At 37.0% G+C, this 19,119-nt stretch overlaps 1 protein-coding gene across 5 annotated transcripts in view; it reads right to left on the bottom strand.

The window, feature by feature from the left end:
- C6 (complement C6) overlaps positions 1-9,157 on the bottom strand; it is a 60,271-nt gene extending 51,114 nt beyond the window's left edge. Inside the window, exons 1-5 of one of the 5 annotated variants that reach the window (XM_073236686.1) lie at positions 7,312-7,418; positions 5,714-5,771; positions 4,145-4,307; positions 2,588-2,744; positions 1,186-1,330 (exon numbers count right to left, since the gene is read on the bottom strand). In XM_073236686.1, coding sequence (XP_073092787.1) covers positions 1,186-1,330; positions 2,588-2,744; positions 4,145-4,287 — 445 coding nt within the window. In that variant the 5' untranslated portion in view covers positions 4,288-4,307; positions 5,714-5,771; positions 7,312-7,418. Of the gene's footprint in view, positions 1-1,185; positions 1,331-2,587; positions 2,745-4,144; positions 4,308-5,713; positions 5,776-7,311; positions 7,419-8,546; positions 8,700-9,000 lie in introns of those variants that run through there. The other 4 variants (XM_017671219.3, XM_017671222.3, XM_017671221.3 and 1 more) reach the window with 4 other exon arrangements.
- Positions 9,158-19,119: the final 9,962 nt, after the last annotated feature.

The raw sequence follows: 19,119 nt of genomic DNA, 5'->3' as shown, positions 1-19,119 counted from the left end.
CTCATATTCAGGTTTGGGAGGGTGCAAAGGGAAAATCCTGACACCAGCATTCCTACCTGACTTGCAGAAAGGTTGGCAAAGCTGGAGGCAGGAAGCAAAAAGTAGGAGGAGAAGAATATTACATTTAAGGCCTGGGGTCAATTTTCTATGGAATTTGACTCTGCTCTCTAGTTACAAATACTTTCCTTTCCAGTGTATTCCAGAGTACACAGAAATGAAAAGGATTTCATTCATCTGAACTCTCATTTTATTTTAACTTCAAATTGACTATTTGGATAAGAGGTCAGTGAACAATAGCCAGTGGGCTAAAACTGACCTGTCACCTGTTTTTGTAAATAAAATTTGATTGGAACAGTCATGTTCATTTGTTTGTACACTGGCCATGGCAGCTTTGGTGCTACAACACCAGAGTTGGGTAATTGCAACATAGACTGTATGGCCTGCAATGCCTAAAATGTTTACCATCTGGGTCTTTACTGAAAAAAATTGCAGAAATCTGATTTAGACTGTCAAAAATGGTGATGTTGAAGAGCTATTAATTAGCAAGAGAATACGTGTGATGAAAGTATATTCAAGATTTGATCATAATCTTATGAAATTTAAACATAAGAATTCACTTAAAATTATCAGAATCTGAATGAGTCCTGGACTTGAAGGGAATGTTACTATTATTCAAATCATTTTTAATCTCCTCTTTTGGAATTAACTGTTGTAGTCATTCAATGAACCAACCAAGAAAAATGGTCACGTCATCTCTAGTCATCCTCCTGACATAACATCTTAATGTTAATATTCTTATCTTAATAACTGATATTATCTGTCACTCCTTTTCAATTGCTTATTCTGGCTGTAGCTTTGTGCTTATTAATAGCTATTTTTTAAAGTATCTGCCTACTCCCCTTTACCTCCTCCTCCTCTCTCTGCTGCTTTATAACAGTGTAGGGCCCTGGGCAGCAGTACTTTATGAGCAAATGAATCAGGTAAGTGGTCAAGATAATTATAGCTTTAAAGCTGTAATTTCACACATGAATAGCTTGGCAATTGGTAGCATAACACCGCTGTCTCCCTGTGCTGAAAATATGGTGGGGTTTCTCTACCATGGCTTTCACTGGTAGTCAACTGGAATGACTTCATTTAGTCAAGTCATTTTTAGTGGGCACTGAACATTTTATAAAAGTACATTACCACTGTCACAGCGGAATTTATTCTTGCAGTCAACCTCTTCAATTTTGCAGAGCTTAGATGGAATGCATGGCTGAAAGGTCACCAGAGGCTCGGTACATGGTTGTCCTCCAAATTGACTGGGGCGCAAGATGGACCTAACCTTAAACTGAAGGGACAGAAGAGAAAGGTGAGTAACTAAGGCAGGGTCAGAGCCAAAATGTATCTAAGAAACCTGAAACTTCTCAATCGCAGGAATGACTTCTCCTATAGTTTTGTTTCTTAAATTATGTAATGGTTATTCTAATTTAATTACTGTGTGTCCTTAGGGAAGTCATCCTCTCTATGAGCCTCAATTTTCCAAACTGTAAAATGGGGAGGCAGGGCAAAAGATTTCTGAGACTTCTAACTCTGAAATTAAATGAATTAAAGGGAAATAAAATGCACAAATATTTACTGAGAGTGTCCTGAGTGCAGGAAATCTTCCAGGTGGTGGCAATAGCCCTTCTATATGTCAGAGGTGGTGTGAAGTGACAAATGAAAGGATTTAGGGTTCTTTTGTATAAGGAAGTCACCATGGAGACCAAGGTTGACACGTTGTCCACACTTTAAAAGATTTAAATGGTAAGTTGTAAAGCAGAGAGTCGGGAAAGGATACAAGTGTGACAGGATTAAAGACTAGTGTCTTTGAAATCAGAAAAATTTGGGTTCAAAATGAAGTTTCCTTATTCCTTAGTGGCATATTCTTGAGAAAAGTACTTAACACCTAATGAGCTGTAACTTCCTCCTCTGTAAAATGGGCAGAAACACACAATCTGATATGAAGTCTGAATGAGGTGATGGATGTAAGAGGCCTAGAAGAGTTTCCACCAGAGTGGGTACTCCACGAAGGAGTCCCTTTTCCTTCCCTAATGTGTGAATGCTCATCACTGGCCCTGGCAGAAGCTCACACAGGCCAATGCCTTTACAGGAATGAGCTCGAGGTGGGTAAATATAGCAACTGGGAACAGTAAACAAACTGAAAGACTTTCCCACGAGGAGAGGAAACTTAGAGTAAGGACAGACTCAGGCTTTTGATTAATGACACTCATTCTATCTAATTTTAAGCCATGGACTTGCTTCCCCATTTTCTAGCACCTGCTTTTGCTCTCTGAGCTCTCAGAGGGCACAGGCAGTAGAATTCAGAGTGGAGTGGGTAGAATAACAATATTGGGGACAGAATTTCCTTCCGGTGTTCATATGAAACAAAGTAAATCAAACAAGCAAAATGGGCTCTCCCAATCCCCCAACAATGATTGCTAAACCGAATTTTCCTTCCATGGAAGCTGGGACAGTTAATTTCAGTGATTGTTGAGCCTGTCAATTAAGCTGAGCATTTTTCGTGATTCAGATTTCCTGATTATGCCCATGTGTCATACGTACCTACCTGTCTTTCAACACAAGGGTCACAGTCTGACCATGGTCCATAATCCCCTAGGAGGCAGTTGATAGGGCAGCTTTGCCAGTTACATTGCCTGGTCTCCTGCTTGGTGCAAAGCTGGTCACAGAAGTTATCCAGATAGTACTGGTCTACTACTGTTTGTCTGTAACAGTGAGAAAAAAGCTGCTTAGAATGAGTGTATTCATTATAGCCCCAGTCCTGTAAAAAAAATGTCATTGAACATTAGCTTCAATGAATAAAAGCAAAGAAGGTTTTCATGGAAAATCATGCAGTTTGGCTCTGTGCAGTTCTTAACCACTTATTGGAACTCAGGACCAGGTATATAATTTGTAGGGCCTAGTGCAAAATGAAAATAAGGGACCTCATTTTCAAAAATGACTAATAATTTCAAGGCAGTGATGGCAGAGCATTAGGCCAAGCATGGAGCCCTTCTGAGTGGGGTCCTGTGCCGCTGCATGGGTCACACAGCCATGAAGCTAGCCCCGATGGAATTCTGGGAAGGGACTGGATGGGAAAGAAAAGGGACAAGACAGATCCTTCAAGCTGCTTTAAAAATAACAACCCAATGTGGTAAGTGCAATGACCAGGTTAGAATCAGAGTGCTGTGGGCCAGAGAGTCAAAGCGAAAATGGCATGAGAAATGCTTCTTCAAAAATTCATGTGAATTTTCCAGGCAACAAAGGGAACAGCACATGGAGGGAACGGCATTTGTAAAGATTAGACTAGGTGGAGGAGTGTAACGTGTCCAAGGATCGCTGGTGGGATGGGTCTGAGAAATGCGTGCCTGAGAGGGACTGGATATATTGTTGTGCTTTATTTGGTGGCCAGTAGACAGCTGCTGAGGGTCTATTGAGTGGAAAGTATTATAAACAAACCTGTTTTACATACTTAGTGGATGGTTTACCGGGGAAATCAATTGGTGATTTTAACGAGACTCACTCTACATACGAAAAATAGTTTTCTAAAATCGCTCTCTGAAAAATGCTATAATAGTTAAAAAATGTTAAATATATGCCTTTCTCTCCAAGGAAGTGGAAGATCTACCAGATTTAAAGGAACAATGGGATAGGCTGGATCAATGAAAAGACTGAATTATTAAATGCTATCAAGTAAACACAGTTTTCTTGCCTTCTTGTAACTGCCAACGAACAAGCTAATAGCTGGTGGTGCTGCTCAATTGAGGTCCTGTTAGACTCACTTTAATCAGTAGAAAATTCTCTATAATTAACTCACTAACTGTTGGCAAGTAAAGTTATAGGCTGACTGAAAAAAAAAGCTGGAGTAGCAACTGTAAGTAAGTTAGTCTAGTAAAAATATTGCACATTCTTAAATTTCTTGAAACTCTTCAATTTTATGGAGAGAATAAAAGTAGACTTCACTTCAACCTCATGTGAGAAAACCTCAGATCCCATCCAAATTCATGTGTTCTCACTTTGAGATACACTGTTTTCCCATTGTTTAGTGTGGCACACTTGATGTTGCTAACTCTCGTTGTCACAAGTGTATCAGAGCCCGAAGAAAACCTACATAGCTCACACCCACCTCTGTCTGCTCTGGGTTCCAGAACTGCAGGTTGTTGAGCAGCTGGACCACGGAGTCCATGGGTAGCGATCACAGAAACAGGCTTGGCTCTCATCAGGCAGACCACTCAGCAGGATGAAATACAGGATGGGGAGCCTGGCCATGCCTTGAGAGCGTCTGGGCCCTGAAGAGGGATGATGACACATATCAAACATTTGTTGGGAGTAAAACTTTACAAGTCATTCTCAGTTACTCTAATCTGATCGCAGCAAACATCTACATCCTCCTGCCTTCCTTAAGGTAATTTAACACCTGTAAATTCACATGCTCATGAACACAAATCCTATACCTAAAGATTTTTAGGATGGATATTCCCATAGTTAAAATCCTCAGTACCAGAAAGTTTCTCTGAATGCATGGTGATAGGCTACAAGACAAGGTATGTAGTATACATTTGTATCCCATTTCATTCCAAAATGGGAATTCTTACATAATTTTATTTTTTTCAAACAACCGCTCATTTTGTGTGGACAGTTCCTTCAAGTACATTGCAGTTTTTCATACTTTTCTGAGACTGGGGAAGGAGTCTGGACCATTCTGGAAGCGCTATTTAGTTTCCTGGCTTCCTGGAAAACTACTGAAGAAAGAATTCATTGCCCAACTATATCTATCTGTACAGTCATTGAAGTTAGAGCTACAATGCATCTTTCAAGTTAAACTACCGTATTTTATTGGATGAAGAAACTCAGGGGTAAGGAAATGCTACAGGAGGCCACATGCTTCTTGTGGTAAGAATCCAGGCTTCTTCACGCTCAGCTGATGCACATGCCTTCACTGAATTTCTAGTAACACTAAGGATTGCGTTACTACAACATCTAGATGTGTGGAACTGCACGACCTAGGACACGCGAGGGTTTATCCAGATGTGGTTGAATGCCAGAAGAAACCTTGGCTGGTGTTTCCCCACTGTGTGCTGTGGAGACTTGAGGATCTATGAGCGATTCAAAGGAATTTGCCAAATTCTCTTTGCCCCCCAGTATTGCTATTTTGATCATTTTGTTTCTAACAATACAGGCAACATGATTAAGTATATGTAGAAAATGCTACTGTAATTATTATGGTGACTTTCATTTAGAGAAGTGAAATGCCAATAACTTAATTTCTCTGTTTCCTTACTATAAAATAGGAATAATACTTTTTGCTTCATAAGGCTTTTGCTAGGCTTTAGTAAAAAAGTTCATGTAAAGTGCTTATAACAATCCTGGGAATAAATATTAGCTTTCCAAATACACTTGAGTGTTACATTATTGAAGTGTTAGTCATGCATTTTTCAAAATTAGGGGCTCCTCAAATTACAGCAAGAATCATGAGACGATCAAAGATATGTTTTGATGTCAAATGAAGTTTTCCATATTCAAAATGATTCAGAAATACAGCTTTAGTTACTTTTCATTTTGCAAAGAAAATCAGACCTCTGACCATCTTACCTGAAGCTGCAATTACCACCCATGTTTCCTACCCCGCTTCACGGCTTTATTTTTATGTTATACATCCCCTCTTTAACATAAATTATTAAGTTTCAATAAATACCTGCTCTTTCTTTTCTCCTTCTTCACTAGAATGTAAACACCGTGGTGGTTGATCTTTTCTGTCTGTTTTGTTCATTTCAACATTAAGAAGAATGAGGGCAAGCATAGAATATAATGAGTAAATACTATTGACTTGATTGAGGCAAGGAAATAGTTTAGAAATTTGAATAATGTAATTTGAGTCCATAATCACAGCTACTTCTGTAATACTATTCTTAACATTTCTGCCAAGATTAAGGGTATTTCACAGACTTTAGAAATGAACTCATCTGTTTAATTGTCATCCATTGTTATAGCAAGAGTGATAGTTCATAGCATAACTGGTTTATCTCTTGTTTGTTACAATAGTTGATTGAAAGAAAAAACTAGACCTACTGAGACTCAGATTTATTTTTAAGACACTTGTAATTTATTTAGTTTGTCTACCTCTTGTTTATTTGATAACATTCATTGTGTTGTAAAATATATAGAAATGTGTGAAGAAGAAAATTAAGACGGTTTATAATAAACCAACCAGAAAATGTCTGTTGACATTCTTAATATGCAAATATGAAACATACAAGCCTGTATTTGAAAACTTTAAACAGAACAGAAAGAAAAATATATGGCCTGAGTTCTCTTTTACCTGTAACCAGACCATCTATCTACACGTAACCACTGCTCTCTCTTTCGGTAGGCAGCCAGTGGAGGCAACATTCTTCCATGCTTCACCTTCCATGGAGGCATGTTCTTTTAACACATACACAAACAAGAGGACATATGATGCATGCCTGTATTTTGCTTTTTCCACTTCATAATGTTCTTTGGACATCCTTCATGTTAATAGATTCATATCTCTTCATTCTTTTTATGGCTGTATCATTTTATACTATATGGATGTATTATACTGGGTTTAACCATTCTAATTATAGACATCTAGTATACAACATACTGCAATAAATATGTTTGTATTATATTTTAACATTTTCATAGTATATCCATATACAGGTGTATTCTTAGCAGTAAGAGGGCTCATATGATAAGAAATTTAAAATGTCAATAAACATTGACAAGTTGGCCTACTGAAATATGGATCCCTCAGATGTCTCAGAGGGTGTTTCTGATTGTATTTTAATGCAGTCCCTTTATATTTCTTAGTTGTGGTGAAAGAATACTTTAATAAAAAAATAAATGGGGATCACCATTTTGTAAATCTTCATTCAAGCAAGAGTTTAAGATCAGATATAAGGATTGTTTCTCCATTTTGCTCAGAAATTAGAGCATTTCTTAGGAAATCAGTAAGCTTTTTGAACTCCCTTACAAGCTCAGAGAGAAAGGCTAGAATAGAAGCAACTAATCCATTGACATGTGGCTGAATATGCCATTCGATTTAAAATGGAATGCACACACATTTGAGTATCCATTGTTTGTTGCTAAGCTTTGAGTGAGGTACAAAGAAATAGAGCCCACTATCACTGTCTGGGGAGGACAGATGGAAACTGAAGGTGCTTGCCATGCTTTTTTGTCCAAACTTTTAAAAATCCAACACATAGATAAACCACTATGGTCCTAAGCTATTTCAGTTATAAAAATAAGAAGCTCCTTTAAAGATCACTGCACTTGCCTGCTGATTCAAGTCCACTGGTAAGTAATTCACCTCTCCTGGTTTTCCTCAGCAGCACAGAACCAGAGGACGTTGGGACAAGCGTGTCCAGACAGATTTTAGACTGTGATCAGATGGAGTAAGGTGAATCCTGACCCAAGCTCCAGATGGGATAATTTTTAACTGACTTCAGGGCCCACGGGAGCTGAGAGTCTTAAACAGTGAGGTTTCCCTAGTTAACCACTAGACAGACCACCACCCCACTCCCACCCCCAAACTGGGATCTTCTCATATAGGAAACCTGAACAGAGGATTTTTTTGTGTGTGTGTTGTTGCTGTTTATTTATTTAGATTTTGAAGAGATAGATATTTTCCAGAATAATCCCTTCAATTATAGAGAAAATAAATTCTTAAAGTATTTTGTGGAATCAACATGTAAATGATTGGGAGAAGCCAAATTACAAGAGATTATCAGTTCTCTGTTCTTAACAGACACTATCGATTTTAACTTCCAAAAGCTTGAAAAATACAGGTGGGTTTTATTCTAGTTATTACCAAAAATTGCAAGAACAAAACCCTTATAAAATCTTCTGATTAATTCTTCAGCTGTAACTGTTCTGAGGCAACTTGGAAAATGCTAAACATTAAGATGATAACATCAACATTACTTATTTGAGATGCTAATAAAAGATCTAATTGGTAGCTTCTCTTTTTATAACATTGTTATGAGCAAAGTTGTTTTATATGAAAAGGATAATTTTCATTTAAATAAAGATAATTATTTCTCTAAGTTTTTATGACTACGGCCCAGCATGTAATATCCTTATGTATTAATTTCCAACAATTTAATTTCCTTATTTATTAACTTCAATTTAATTTCCTTATTTATTAATTTCCAACATCTCTTGGCATTTTGGAAATATCTAATATTTCATGTGGGCTTTTTACCCACTACCGTACAATTCTCATACAAACATGTACAGAAGAATGTCTAGTGAATAGAGGAAGACAGGGAAAATCTTCCACTGCAGTGCCGTGGTAGAAGAACAGCAATTCTGCAGTTCTCATAATTGCCATCCCTTCCTGAATTATAAAAATCAGTGATCCCATTGAACCATTGAAGATGGCTTGTGACCATTTAGACAACTCTAGTATAGAGTGAAGTCCATCTGTTTTTGATCTGTCATCTTCTGACATACTTGCCCCATATGAATGATTTCTCCCCAGGCTGTTCAGCATTATCTTAACTCACAGGTTCAGAGAATGCTCTCGTTTGCCCTCAACTGCAGGGTCTTCCTTTCCATCTTCTAGTAAGTTTCTTGAATCTCTTATTTCTTATTTTTTTCTTCTGTGCATTCCCCAGGGGCTCAAGAAATGGTATTTGCCATTGCTAGGACAGGCTGGGTTGCTCAGGCACATGACTGATCTTTTGGCTAAAGGGTATGTTTGCTTTACTTTTAAACGTAGTTTAACTCAGAAAAACTTAATCTCAACAAGGTAGTTCTCTGGAGAGACATTTCTTTGAAGCATGAAACTAATACTTTTGAGATTTAAGTAAAGTGGTTATTTCTTATTTCAAGAGAAAGACAAAGAAATGGCTATAATCTGAGTTATTTATTTTCATGGTTAAAAGGGTAAGTTTGTTGGGAACATGATCTACAGTTATGAAATAATAAGTTTACAAATGAAATCGTCATACTACTCACCTTCAAACAGAGTTTGTGGTATCCGGGGAGTTCATCTGCAAATGGCTGAAGAAACAATAGGTATTAACAATGAAAAGGGTTTCAATGTTACCCCAAAGAAGCCTTTTCCCCTTATTGCTAGCCAACACAGGTCATATCCCAGAGAGCTAGTAACACCTAGAGTGTTGTCAAAATAAACATGCTGTGGAAACTCTGGACTTTGCAAACGATTACTTTAATCAGCAATAACCCTGAAACTCTAAGAATGTGATATTACACCAGGTCCTAAAGTTGCAAGGATTTTTTACTCACGGAATATTGTAATAGGTATTGCCACCTTAGAGAAGAAATATATCTGACTCCATTTTTAAAAACCTTTTAAAATAAATTGCTTAAACTTGCATTTCCCTTGGGGAATGTGTCCATTTAATTAAGATATGTATAGAGTATTTAGAGTATTCTTTTTTTCTGAATATTTATTGAGGAAGATTTGGAAAATATGGAAAAGTGAGAAGAGGAAAATTAAATTTTCATAATCAGACAAGATCAATATTGATATTTGGAGTAAACACTTCCAGCCATATAATATGTATGTTTATGTGCCTCTCTGTGTAAGTATCCACATGCACAGGAACATACATACATATATAATTTTGTAAGTGACATCACATATTTTTTAAAAGATTTAAATGCACAGAATTGATCATTTTCCACAGTTTTTAGAACCACATCATCACTGGTTTGTGCAAGATCTTTTATTCCACTATTTCCCCCAAGATCTTGTTTCTTTTCCCAGATTAATTACATGTGTTAATATATGGTTTGTCCTTACATCTGATTATTTAGATATCTGTGTATCCTTCAAAAATACAGCCTCATTTTCCATGTGTGTTCTTGTTATTTTCAGAAATGGTATTGTGCTAAACGTTTTATTTGATTTCTTACTTTTTTTATTCAACATTATGCTTCTGAGCCTCATTCAGTGTAAATCTACTGGAGCATAGACATTCATTGTATCAACCACACTTTATCCGCTCTCTTAATGTTCACTCTTGTTGCCTTCAACTTCCTGTAACTGTAAACGCAATGTATTTTTCCCTTGTGAACTTGTGAGAAAATTCCCAAGGACTTCCAGCTTGCTCCTTAGAAAGACTATACACGTTTACTCTCTTAGCAGCAGCCTATGAGGGCTTATCTCTAGTGAATTCTTACCACCGGCATTGCTGTTAGCTAAACCACTGATGACATAAGTGAAGTTACTATCTCATGGTTATTTGGTAGCAGGTCTCTGGGTGGTAATGAACTTCAGCATCCCTCTACTCTTGTGAGACATTTGGCTTCCTATCTGTGAATTAACAATTCATATTCTCTAATTCCTTTCTATTGTGCTTCTTCACTTTTGTCGCCTGATTATCAGCCGTGTCCCAGACATCCTAGATAATAATGCCTTGTAAGTTTTGGATTTTGCAGATCGCTTCTCTCAGTCTGTCTCCTACACGTTAGTTTTATCTATGGTGTCTTTGACTAATCTAATTTGTTTACTTCCCCCTGATAGCTTTTTATTTTGCTTAAGAAATTATTTTAAGAGATCTGAAGATACAGGTACATTCCTAAATTTTTTCCTATTAGTCTTGCAGTTTTATATTTCATGAAGAGTTATTTGATCCTCTGCAGTTACACTGTATTTTTATAAGTGGTGTGAGGTAGAATAAAGTAAATGAAAAAAAAACCCCAAACAACTAATAAGCATGTTACAGAAAAGCACTTGTTAAAACTCAAAACTTATTTATGACTAAGACTTCCATCAAATTAGCAACATTATAAGTTTCTTAATCTGACAAAGAGTATCTACAAAAACTTGTAGTTCATATTATAGCTAATGGAAAAATATCAAACCATTTCTTCCTAAGATCAAAACAGAGACAAGGATGATTAGTATCACCACCTTTTATTCAATACTGTCTTGAAGATCATGTGTGGTGAATAGGGAAAGAAAAGAAGCAAAAGGCATAACATTGATAAGAAAATGGTGTAACTTGTAGAAAACATGATCATATGTGTAGAAAAATCCAAAAGAATCTACAGACACTTATAAGAATTAATAAATGCATTTGGTAAGCTTGTTGGATACAGTTGTATTACAGAAAAAAAATGCTTTTATGTACCAGCAAAACCAAATAGAAAATTAAACCTGCAAAGATTTAAACAGCAACAGGCAAGCAGTTTCTTCACATCTAATGATGATTATGCTTCTATGAAAGGTTCACAATATAGCCTGAGATTGGCTAACATGGATATTATGCTAAGGCGAAGCAGAGCAAAACAGTGCAGTAGAAAACAAACAGAAAAAAAGAGAAGGTAGAGACATATTTTACTCTTGATTCTGCAATAAACTACATGCTCTTCAACAAGTCACTTCATTGAAACTGTTTCATTTTAAATAAAAGGAAATGTTTTTCCAACTTTTTCCAAAACAGTAGAAAACTTTAAAAATATTAATTAGATCCTCAATATGGAAAACAGCTAAAACACACATATTCCTAAGACTATTTAAATTTTCACCATAAGGTGGGAAATGATTATCTCAGCAGGTCTAAAGATTCTCTGAAGCCCAGCTAGGAAACCACCGCTCCAAGGTAACATGCTTTAACTTACATGGTAGTAACTGACCCAAAAATTTACAGTCTGTTTTCTTTATACATATTGTGAATATACAGATTGATGAAATTTCAGGCTAAGAAGGAAAGCAGAGTGGTGTGCTACAGACCAGTATTGAAGACACTTTGGGGCTGGTGTAGCAGTTTCACCCTTGACTGGTGACTGGGAAGGGAAAATATATCATTTAAGTGTGTACACTTTTTTTCTAGTTGATTCTTTGAGGCCCTAATATGAAATTCGCTTTTCCTGTGGTCATGGTGTTTGGAGATATGGGCAAATGCTACTAGTCATAACCTAGAGAGCTGAAGGTTGGGAACCAGTAGGATGAGGCTAAATAGAGTTGTTAAGTATGTGGGCTGAGAGGAGGACAGAGAAGTGAGACCATTGTGTGTCATGGCACAGGGAAAACACAGGTGGGGGTGTTGAGTGTGGCATGGAGGAATTCTTGAGATGGAGTGCAGATGTCTGCGACCCAGATACCAGAACTAACCTGGTGTCAACTGAGAAAGCAGCATTTTTTCAGTGATGTATTTGGGTTTTCCATTCTGGGTCCTCATAAAGAGTTAAATGGCATATCTCATTCCAGGCCTTTTCTGGAGCAGGAACTGGCAAACTAGAGTCAGTGAGGCCTACTACCTAGCCTGCTACCCGTTTCGTAAATAAAGCTTTATTGAAATAAAGACACAATTAGTCATTTTCTACTGTTGCTTTTGCACTACAACAGTAGAGTTGAGTAGTTGAAACAGAGATTGTATAGTCTGCAAGGCCTAAAAGATTTACTGTGTGGCTCTTCACTGAGAAGGTTTTCTGAACTTTGCAACCCAGAGGGAGAAATTTCTGGTCTGATCAATACAACCACATTATTTGGTTTGCTTTGGGCAGTAAAAAGAGTTTTATTTGGGACTAATGAATGGGTGTTTGCTCCAGAACTAGAAATTGAATGCTTGTGTGCAGTTGTGCTCAGGTATGCCTGTCTTGCCCTCTAAACGATATTTGGTTGCATGCTGATGAGGAACAAAGCATACAGTGGAGTCGCCAGCTGAGCTGTTTCAGAAACTGCAGGCCTTCTTGGTAAGTGTTGGCTGGTGACATGGAGCACCATTTTCACACAGAATGCTTGTATTTTCACAATGCAGGAAGAGCTTAACTGACCAGTAGAAAAAGCCTTTAATCGTAAAGGAGCAGAAGGATATATGTAGGAGGAAATCAGAGCTGGGACAGGGAATGTTAACATGGAGCAATTATAATTTTTCCAGAAGGAGAATATGTATTCTGTTAAAAATCTTTATTCCTCTCCTAACGATAACAGATTCATAGCCAAATGGTATTTTCTGCCAAGAAAACAACCCCAAACATAAGATAATGAGCAGTGGAAGCAGGTGACTATCTAAGGGCTTTTTCGTATGCTAAGTATTCACATGCCGACTTATCATTACAGCATGAATACTGTAATTTCTCATTAGAGGCAAGGCTAATGACCCCATCTATTTCACAAGCCCTTTTAGAGTGTACTTTCTCAGTCAGTGTGTGAAGAGATAAAGTGAAATAGCAAAATGAATTATTTCACTTGGAGAATCATAGCTCAAAACTTTCAAAAGAGGAAATACAAGTTTGCTCTGGACCTTAGGCTGTCATGCTTTTTTTTTGTTTCCTTAACTACTAAAATTATTTAAAGGATAGTCTAAATTGAATAACACTTAATTTCTTGCCATCTAGTCCTCATTAACTTCATTCTTTGCCATCTGCATTATACGTACAACCAGCCTACGAGAACTGTTCTCTCCATGACCACCAGGAACCTTCTAATTGCCAAAGTGCGTGACCGTTCCTCAGCTCCCCATTGGCTTCCAGGACCCTGTACAATGCATATTTTTCTTACAAAATTGCTTTCTTTCCTCCCTCTGTGATTTCTTTCCTACTCTCATCTGGACTTCTACCCTCAGCATTTTTTCTTTCATCAGAAATTTCATCTACTTCTATGGGTTTATCCTTCACCTTGTATTGACTGCTTCCTAGTCCACCAATCTCCATAACCTAATGTTCACTAATAGAGTCCAGATAGAAAACCAAGCCACAGGGAAGTCATTCTCTCTTCCCCACTTTCTCTATTTTACTAAATGCTAAATCCTATAGCTGTTAACTCTGAAGTGTCTTTTTCCTGGGCACTTCTCATCTTTCCCATCTCTTCCCTATGTCTACGGCTGTAGCTACACTCCCAGCCCTAATGAACTCACAGCTTGAAGACTGCATCAGTGGTTTAACTGGCCCTGTGCCTCTTACACTACTCTGCCAGGTTAGTCATTCTAAAACTCATCTTTCAGTAGCACAACTCAACTCAAAATCTCAATATTTCTCTTTTCAACAGATCATCAACCTTAGTACATAATATCTGAGGTCCTCAGCAATTTGATCCTATATTACTTCTTTGTACTTGTTTTTTATCCTTCCTTTTGCATACTCCATCAGCCAGCCAATTTGGAGAACTTGCTATTCTTCAAAATGACCTACAATTTCTCCTGCCATTGTCTGTCTTTCTTGAAACTTATTCTCCCAGTTTCAAATTCTGAAATATTAGTGTACTGGTATCTGTTCTTCAAAGGCCATTCTAAAGGTATTTTCTTCTTAAACCTTTCTGTATTTCATAAACACTTTCACCCTTGAGATCATATACTAATAATTCTGTTAAGCTTACATAACTCTGTTTATCTCCATATGGAACTCACCTGATATTGCCAGGTGATAGGATTATTTCTATGCTTTCCTACTCCATTTAATATCGTCAAAGTTCCTTAATGACAGAACCTGGATACTATTCATCTTTATCATTGCTTAAAAAGAAGTTAAATAAATGTTGATTGAATTGAGTTGTCTCCACAAAATGAATCTGCAAGAAAATTGCTGAATTTTACATTATGCCTATACATATAGGCCCTTAGCTAAAATTCCACTATGTAGGTTCTCATCCATTTGGCATAAGAGGCAATAATCTTTCCCATAGCAAAGTGCTCCAAGAATGGATTTTATTTCTATATTTGCTAAGTTGTCAAGCAATGCATAATGATAACATTAAATTGAATAAACCCTTTGGTGATTCTGGGGAATGAAAAGAAAATGAATTGTTCTTTAGTCTCTTAATATAAGGCTGATTTAACATAGACAGTAATAGAAATCTAGTTTGAGATAAAGCAAGTCAAACATCAGCAAGTTTTTGGCCCTTCTAAGATTATAGAGAAATCTGGATTAGATTTTAATTCAGGGCCTTCTGGGAAAAGGAAAGAAAAAAGCTGATTGAGGTCCAATGAGTCTTGCTAAACTGTTGAGTCAGCTTCCCAGTTTGCTTCTTGGCCTCCAGCTGTCCCATGCATCTTGAACACTATTACCACAGTAATTTTCTGTCTAAGTCTGTTCAGGCTGTGAAAACAAAAATACCATGGCTGGGTGGCTTGTCAACAACACAAATTTATTCCTCCCAGTTCTGGGGCTGGGAAGCCAAGATCAAGGTGCCGGCAGATTTGGTCTCCACGTAGGGCTGCCTCCTGGTTCACAGATGGCTGTCCTCATGCTACAGCCTCACACAGCAAAAGGGGTAAGACAGCTCTCGGAGATCTTATAAAAACATGAATCCCATTCACATGCTCCACTCTTGTAATCTAATCACCACCCAAATCCACACTTCCAAATACTATCTATCACCTTCAGGATTAGGTTTCAACATATGAATTTTTCAGGGTGATAAACATTCAATCTATAGCAGTTTCCAATAGCTCTACTATGATGAAAAAAAATACAGTATTTAAATAGCATTTTATTGCTTGCAAAACACTTTTCAAAGTTCTATTGGAGCAATAGTATTTATTCACTCATTCTAATCAAGCCATAAATATTTACTGAGCACCCATTATGCACCAGACAGTATGCTGAGACTTAAAGATTAAAGATTTAAAGATGAGTAAGTTTTGTTCATTGAAGATAACTAACTAACTATCATGTTAGTTAAAGATAATAATTGTTGGATGGAGAAAAAGATTATGAGAAGTACTAAAAATGAAAAGAAGTCTATCCTGAAATCATGACCTCCCTTGTGCATGCAGTTGACTATCTGTACTCTTGTCTTTGGGCCATATTCTCTATAATTGCTACCGTTGATATGATCCAAAGCCTTTTATTCACTCATTCAGTAAAAATTTACTGCAAAGTACTGTTCTAGGCACTTGAACTGTGAACAAAAATATCCTGCCTTCATGGAATTTATAACCTATTGGGCAAAGGAGAGAGAAAACAAACTAAATAAGCAAACAAAATAAGTTTTTAGAAGCAGTTCTTTAATAGTTATTAAAATATTTTATCTTCTAAAAACGCAAGTCATTTGCTCTGCCTCTATTTTCTCCTACCCCTATGGTTTTTTGAAGAAAATCTGTCCAGTGTTGTCTCAGGAAATCTAGTCCTACAGGTCCTGCTGCAGGTCTCATGATCCTGCATCTTAGACAAGACTGATGGGCCAGGAGGGGGCATGAGTCAACTGGATTGTACAGGCCAAGTTTGGGGAACGGAACTCAGACGTAACGTGATGCAAGGAGAAGCAGAGAATGTCTCTTTGAGGAGAGAAAGAAGAATGAAGCAGGAATTTGAAGAAATGTGCCCAAGCACAAATTAATGTCCCTTATGAGTCCCAGCTGCACTTCCTTCCCTTGAATTCCATAAGGCACACTTCTTACTTTCAATAAATTATATATTTTTGCTTATGATACTTCGAATATATTTTTGTAACTTACAAACAAGTGCTCCTTAACTAAGATAAATTTTGCGGTTTTCAAACAACTGCAGCTTCAAACATTTTCAAGAGAGGCATTCAAAGACTTCACAACTTGTATGCTATGGCACTGCTCAGTCAGAATGACCCAGGTCTAATTCATGCAAACTATATATCCGCACTGATGTCAGCCCTGAGCCCTCTCCACAATGAAGTCAATTGCCTGCTTTCTATGAGTTACATTTAATCACCAGCAATTGTAGAAATTAGTACATCACTTACATATTTACCAAGAACAACTTACTCTACCTCTTCGGGTAGTGTGGAAAGAGGCAGCTAGAAATTGTTCTTTCAAATCAGAACGGCTTCCTTGAGGTAGATTGATCTTTAAGATGGAAGGGAAGAGGCTGAGAAAGGCCATCTGAGGTTCAAGTGTGGCATTGAGAGAGCTGTGAATGGGCTATACTGAACACTATTTATTCTCTGAGTTATGAGTATCTAATAAATGAGGCAATAAAAGCAATGAAGGTTGATGTGTGGTCCTTCATCTAGCTCTGACAAAGCAGCTCAAGGGAAAACTTTCATTCTGAATATTGAGGCTGTGGAAAACTCCTGAAAAGTTAATGTTAGCAGCGATGTGATCCTCTGGGCACAGGGAATACCTGAGGCATGAAACAAAAGAGGAAATAAGTCTAGGTCAGAGGGCAGTGGGGTCTTGCCTAGACTTGTGGCTGTGAGGCAGAGGCAGAAATGCTGTGTTGGGGCATGTAGACAACTCCAAGCTTCAACAACAGTCTAAGAGTGAAAGGCAGCGAGAGAAAGAACAGACGTTCTCTCTGAGGCTTGGATCACACAAATAAATAGATCAAATTTTTTCAAGTTTTTCAAGGTAGAAGTTGTTTCAGTCAAATGTTTGGGGGCCTATGAAGATTGTTATCAGCACATGTTCAGCATATTTAACCCAGCAGTGCAAGGAAGACTGCTCCCCCAGTCGTCCTTGTTCGTATCTCAAGGCCAAAGTGGAAAGGAGATTGAAAGCAATGAAACAAATGAAAAGTGTTTGGGGAGGTCCTTTTTTAAAATAACCAAACTGATGAATAGTTGTATTTTTTATGAATGATGACAAGATACAGTTGTACAGTGACAAAGCACTTGACCTCTATTGACATGGGATAGTGTGTGGTACAAGGACAAAGAGTTTCTTGATTTCTTGACAAGTTTTCCAGACATTTGTTTGGAATGAGACTGGTCACTTGGCTGTATCTGTGACCCGATAGAAAGCTACTTTTTTTTACCAATCTATCAAAGTTGGACTTTAAGAGAGTTGATAATGAACTCAAACTCTTTCCAAAATGACCCCCACTTTTGTAAATATTTTTAAAAACCCATTTTCCAGGTTCATTTTGAAAATATTCATTAAGTATCTCCTATATGTGAGGGAATGGCTTGAAAACCCTGAATATAATTGTGAATAAAACAACAGATATGATTCTTTAATGAGCTTGCTAACAGTATACTAGGTAAACAGCTAGGATCTAATAAGCATTCTTGGCTATTTAATTTTAATAAATATTTCATTAAAATATCTTCTTTATTTTTTAAAGTAATCTATTTTAGTTCAAAAAATAATAGAAAAGGAACTTCAAAGGCAGCAAACCAGAGACACCACTTGACCTTTCACACTTCTTCAGCCTTCTCTCCAGTACCAGTGACTTTCAAATTAGAGCTATTCTTTCATTTTTTTTTTCTTTTTTGGTTTTTGTCTCCATATTTCTTAGTACTACTATCCATATAACTCCATTTATCACAATCCCAGGCCTCTATCCTATAGTTTTCTTGCAAACTCCATTATACACTGTCAAAATTTTTGCTTTAAACCCTGCATTCACAAGAAGGATAACATTGCCCTCAAGAGGATGAAAATTGGATGTTGTTGGGGATGGTGAAAAATTCTTAGGGATTCCAATAGTCTGTGGCCCTGTAGAGCTTAACCCTACCCAACAGACCTTTGCTGCTTAGAATTTAACTCATCTTGTGGGGATTTCCTGGATATGGCACAAGCACCATTGGCATCGGGATTATGGAAGGTAACAAAATGTACACAAGCCCTGTGCTAAAATCCTTGGTGAGCAGATGGCTGCTTTTTTTCCGCTGAGGCTTATAGCAAGAGGTGGCATACTCATGTCTGTGGCTGCCATTGGTTGTCCTGTACATGTTACTTATGTTTGATCTTCAGTGTTTTTGTGTGTGACTTAGACTTTGCAAATTAAATAAAAATAGTTTATGTTATCCAATTCTATAGGTATTCGATTTATCAGATCAAGTACTGTAAAGAAAAAAAATGATGCCAATATCCACATGAACATACAGCAACTATTTAAAAGCTCTTTTCCCTTATCAAGTAAAAAGTAAAAGTTAAGTTCAGTAAGCATAACTTTTAAGAAATTTAATTTTCAACTTACTGTTTTCCCTACAACTGATCATTTCAAAAGTAGTAATACTGTGTATTATACATGTTGCTCATTTGCCTATTGATTTTATACATTACAACTTGTAGAACTAAGGAAATCACATTAAAAATTCTTTGCATTAATCATGCAGGTATAAAGGTAAGTTACATGCTATTGTTTTTTTAATTTTTTAATTTTACTTGTAACTTTTAATAGTTTAGTCATTCTGAACCTGCCTTGAGTAAAAGAGTAAACTTTATATTTTTTTCTTTTTATGTATAA

This window comes from Manis javanica, chromosome 1, assembly GCF_040802235.1.
Source record: "Manis javanica isolate MJ-LG chromosome 1, MJ_LKY, whole genome shotgun sequence".
Lineage (NCBI taxonomy): Eukaryota > Metazoa > Chordata > Mammalia > Pholidota > Manidae > Manis > Manis javanica.
The sequence above is the reverse complement of the archived record's forward strand: the minus strand, read 5'-3'. Positions and strand labels throughout refer to the sequence as shown.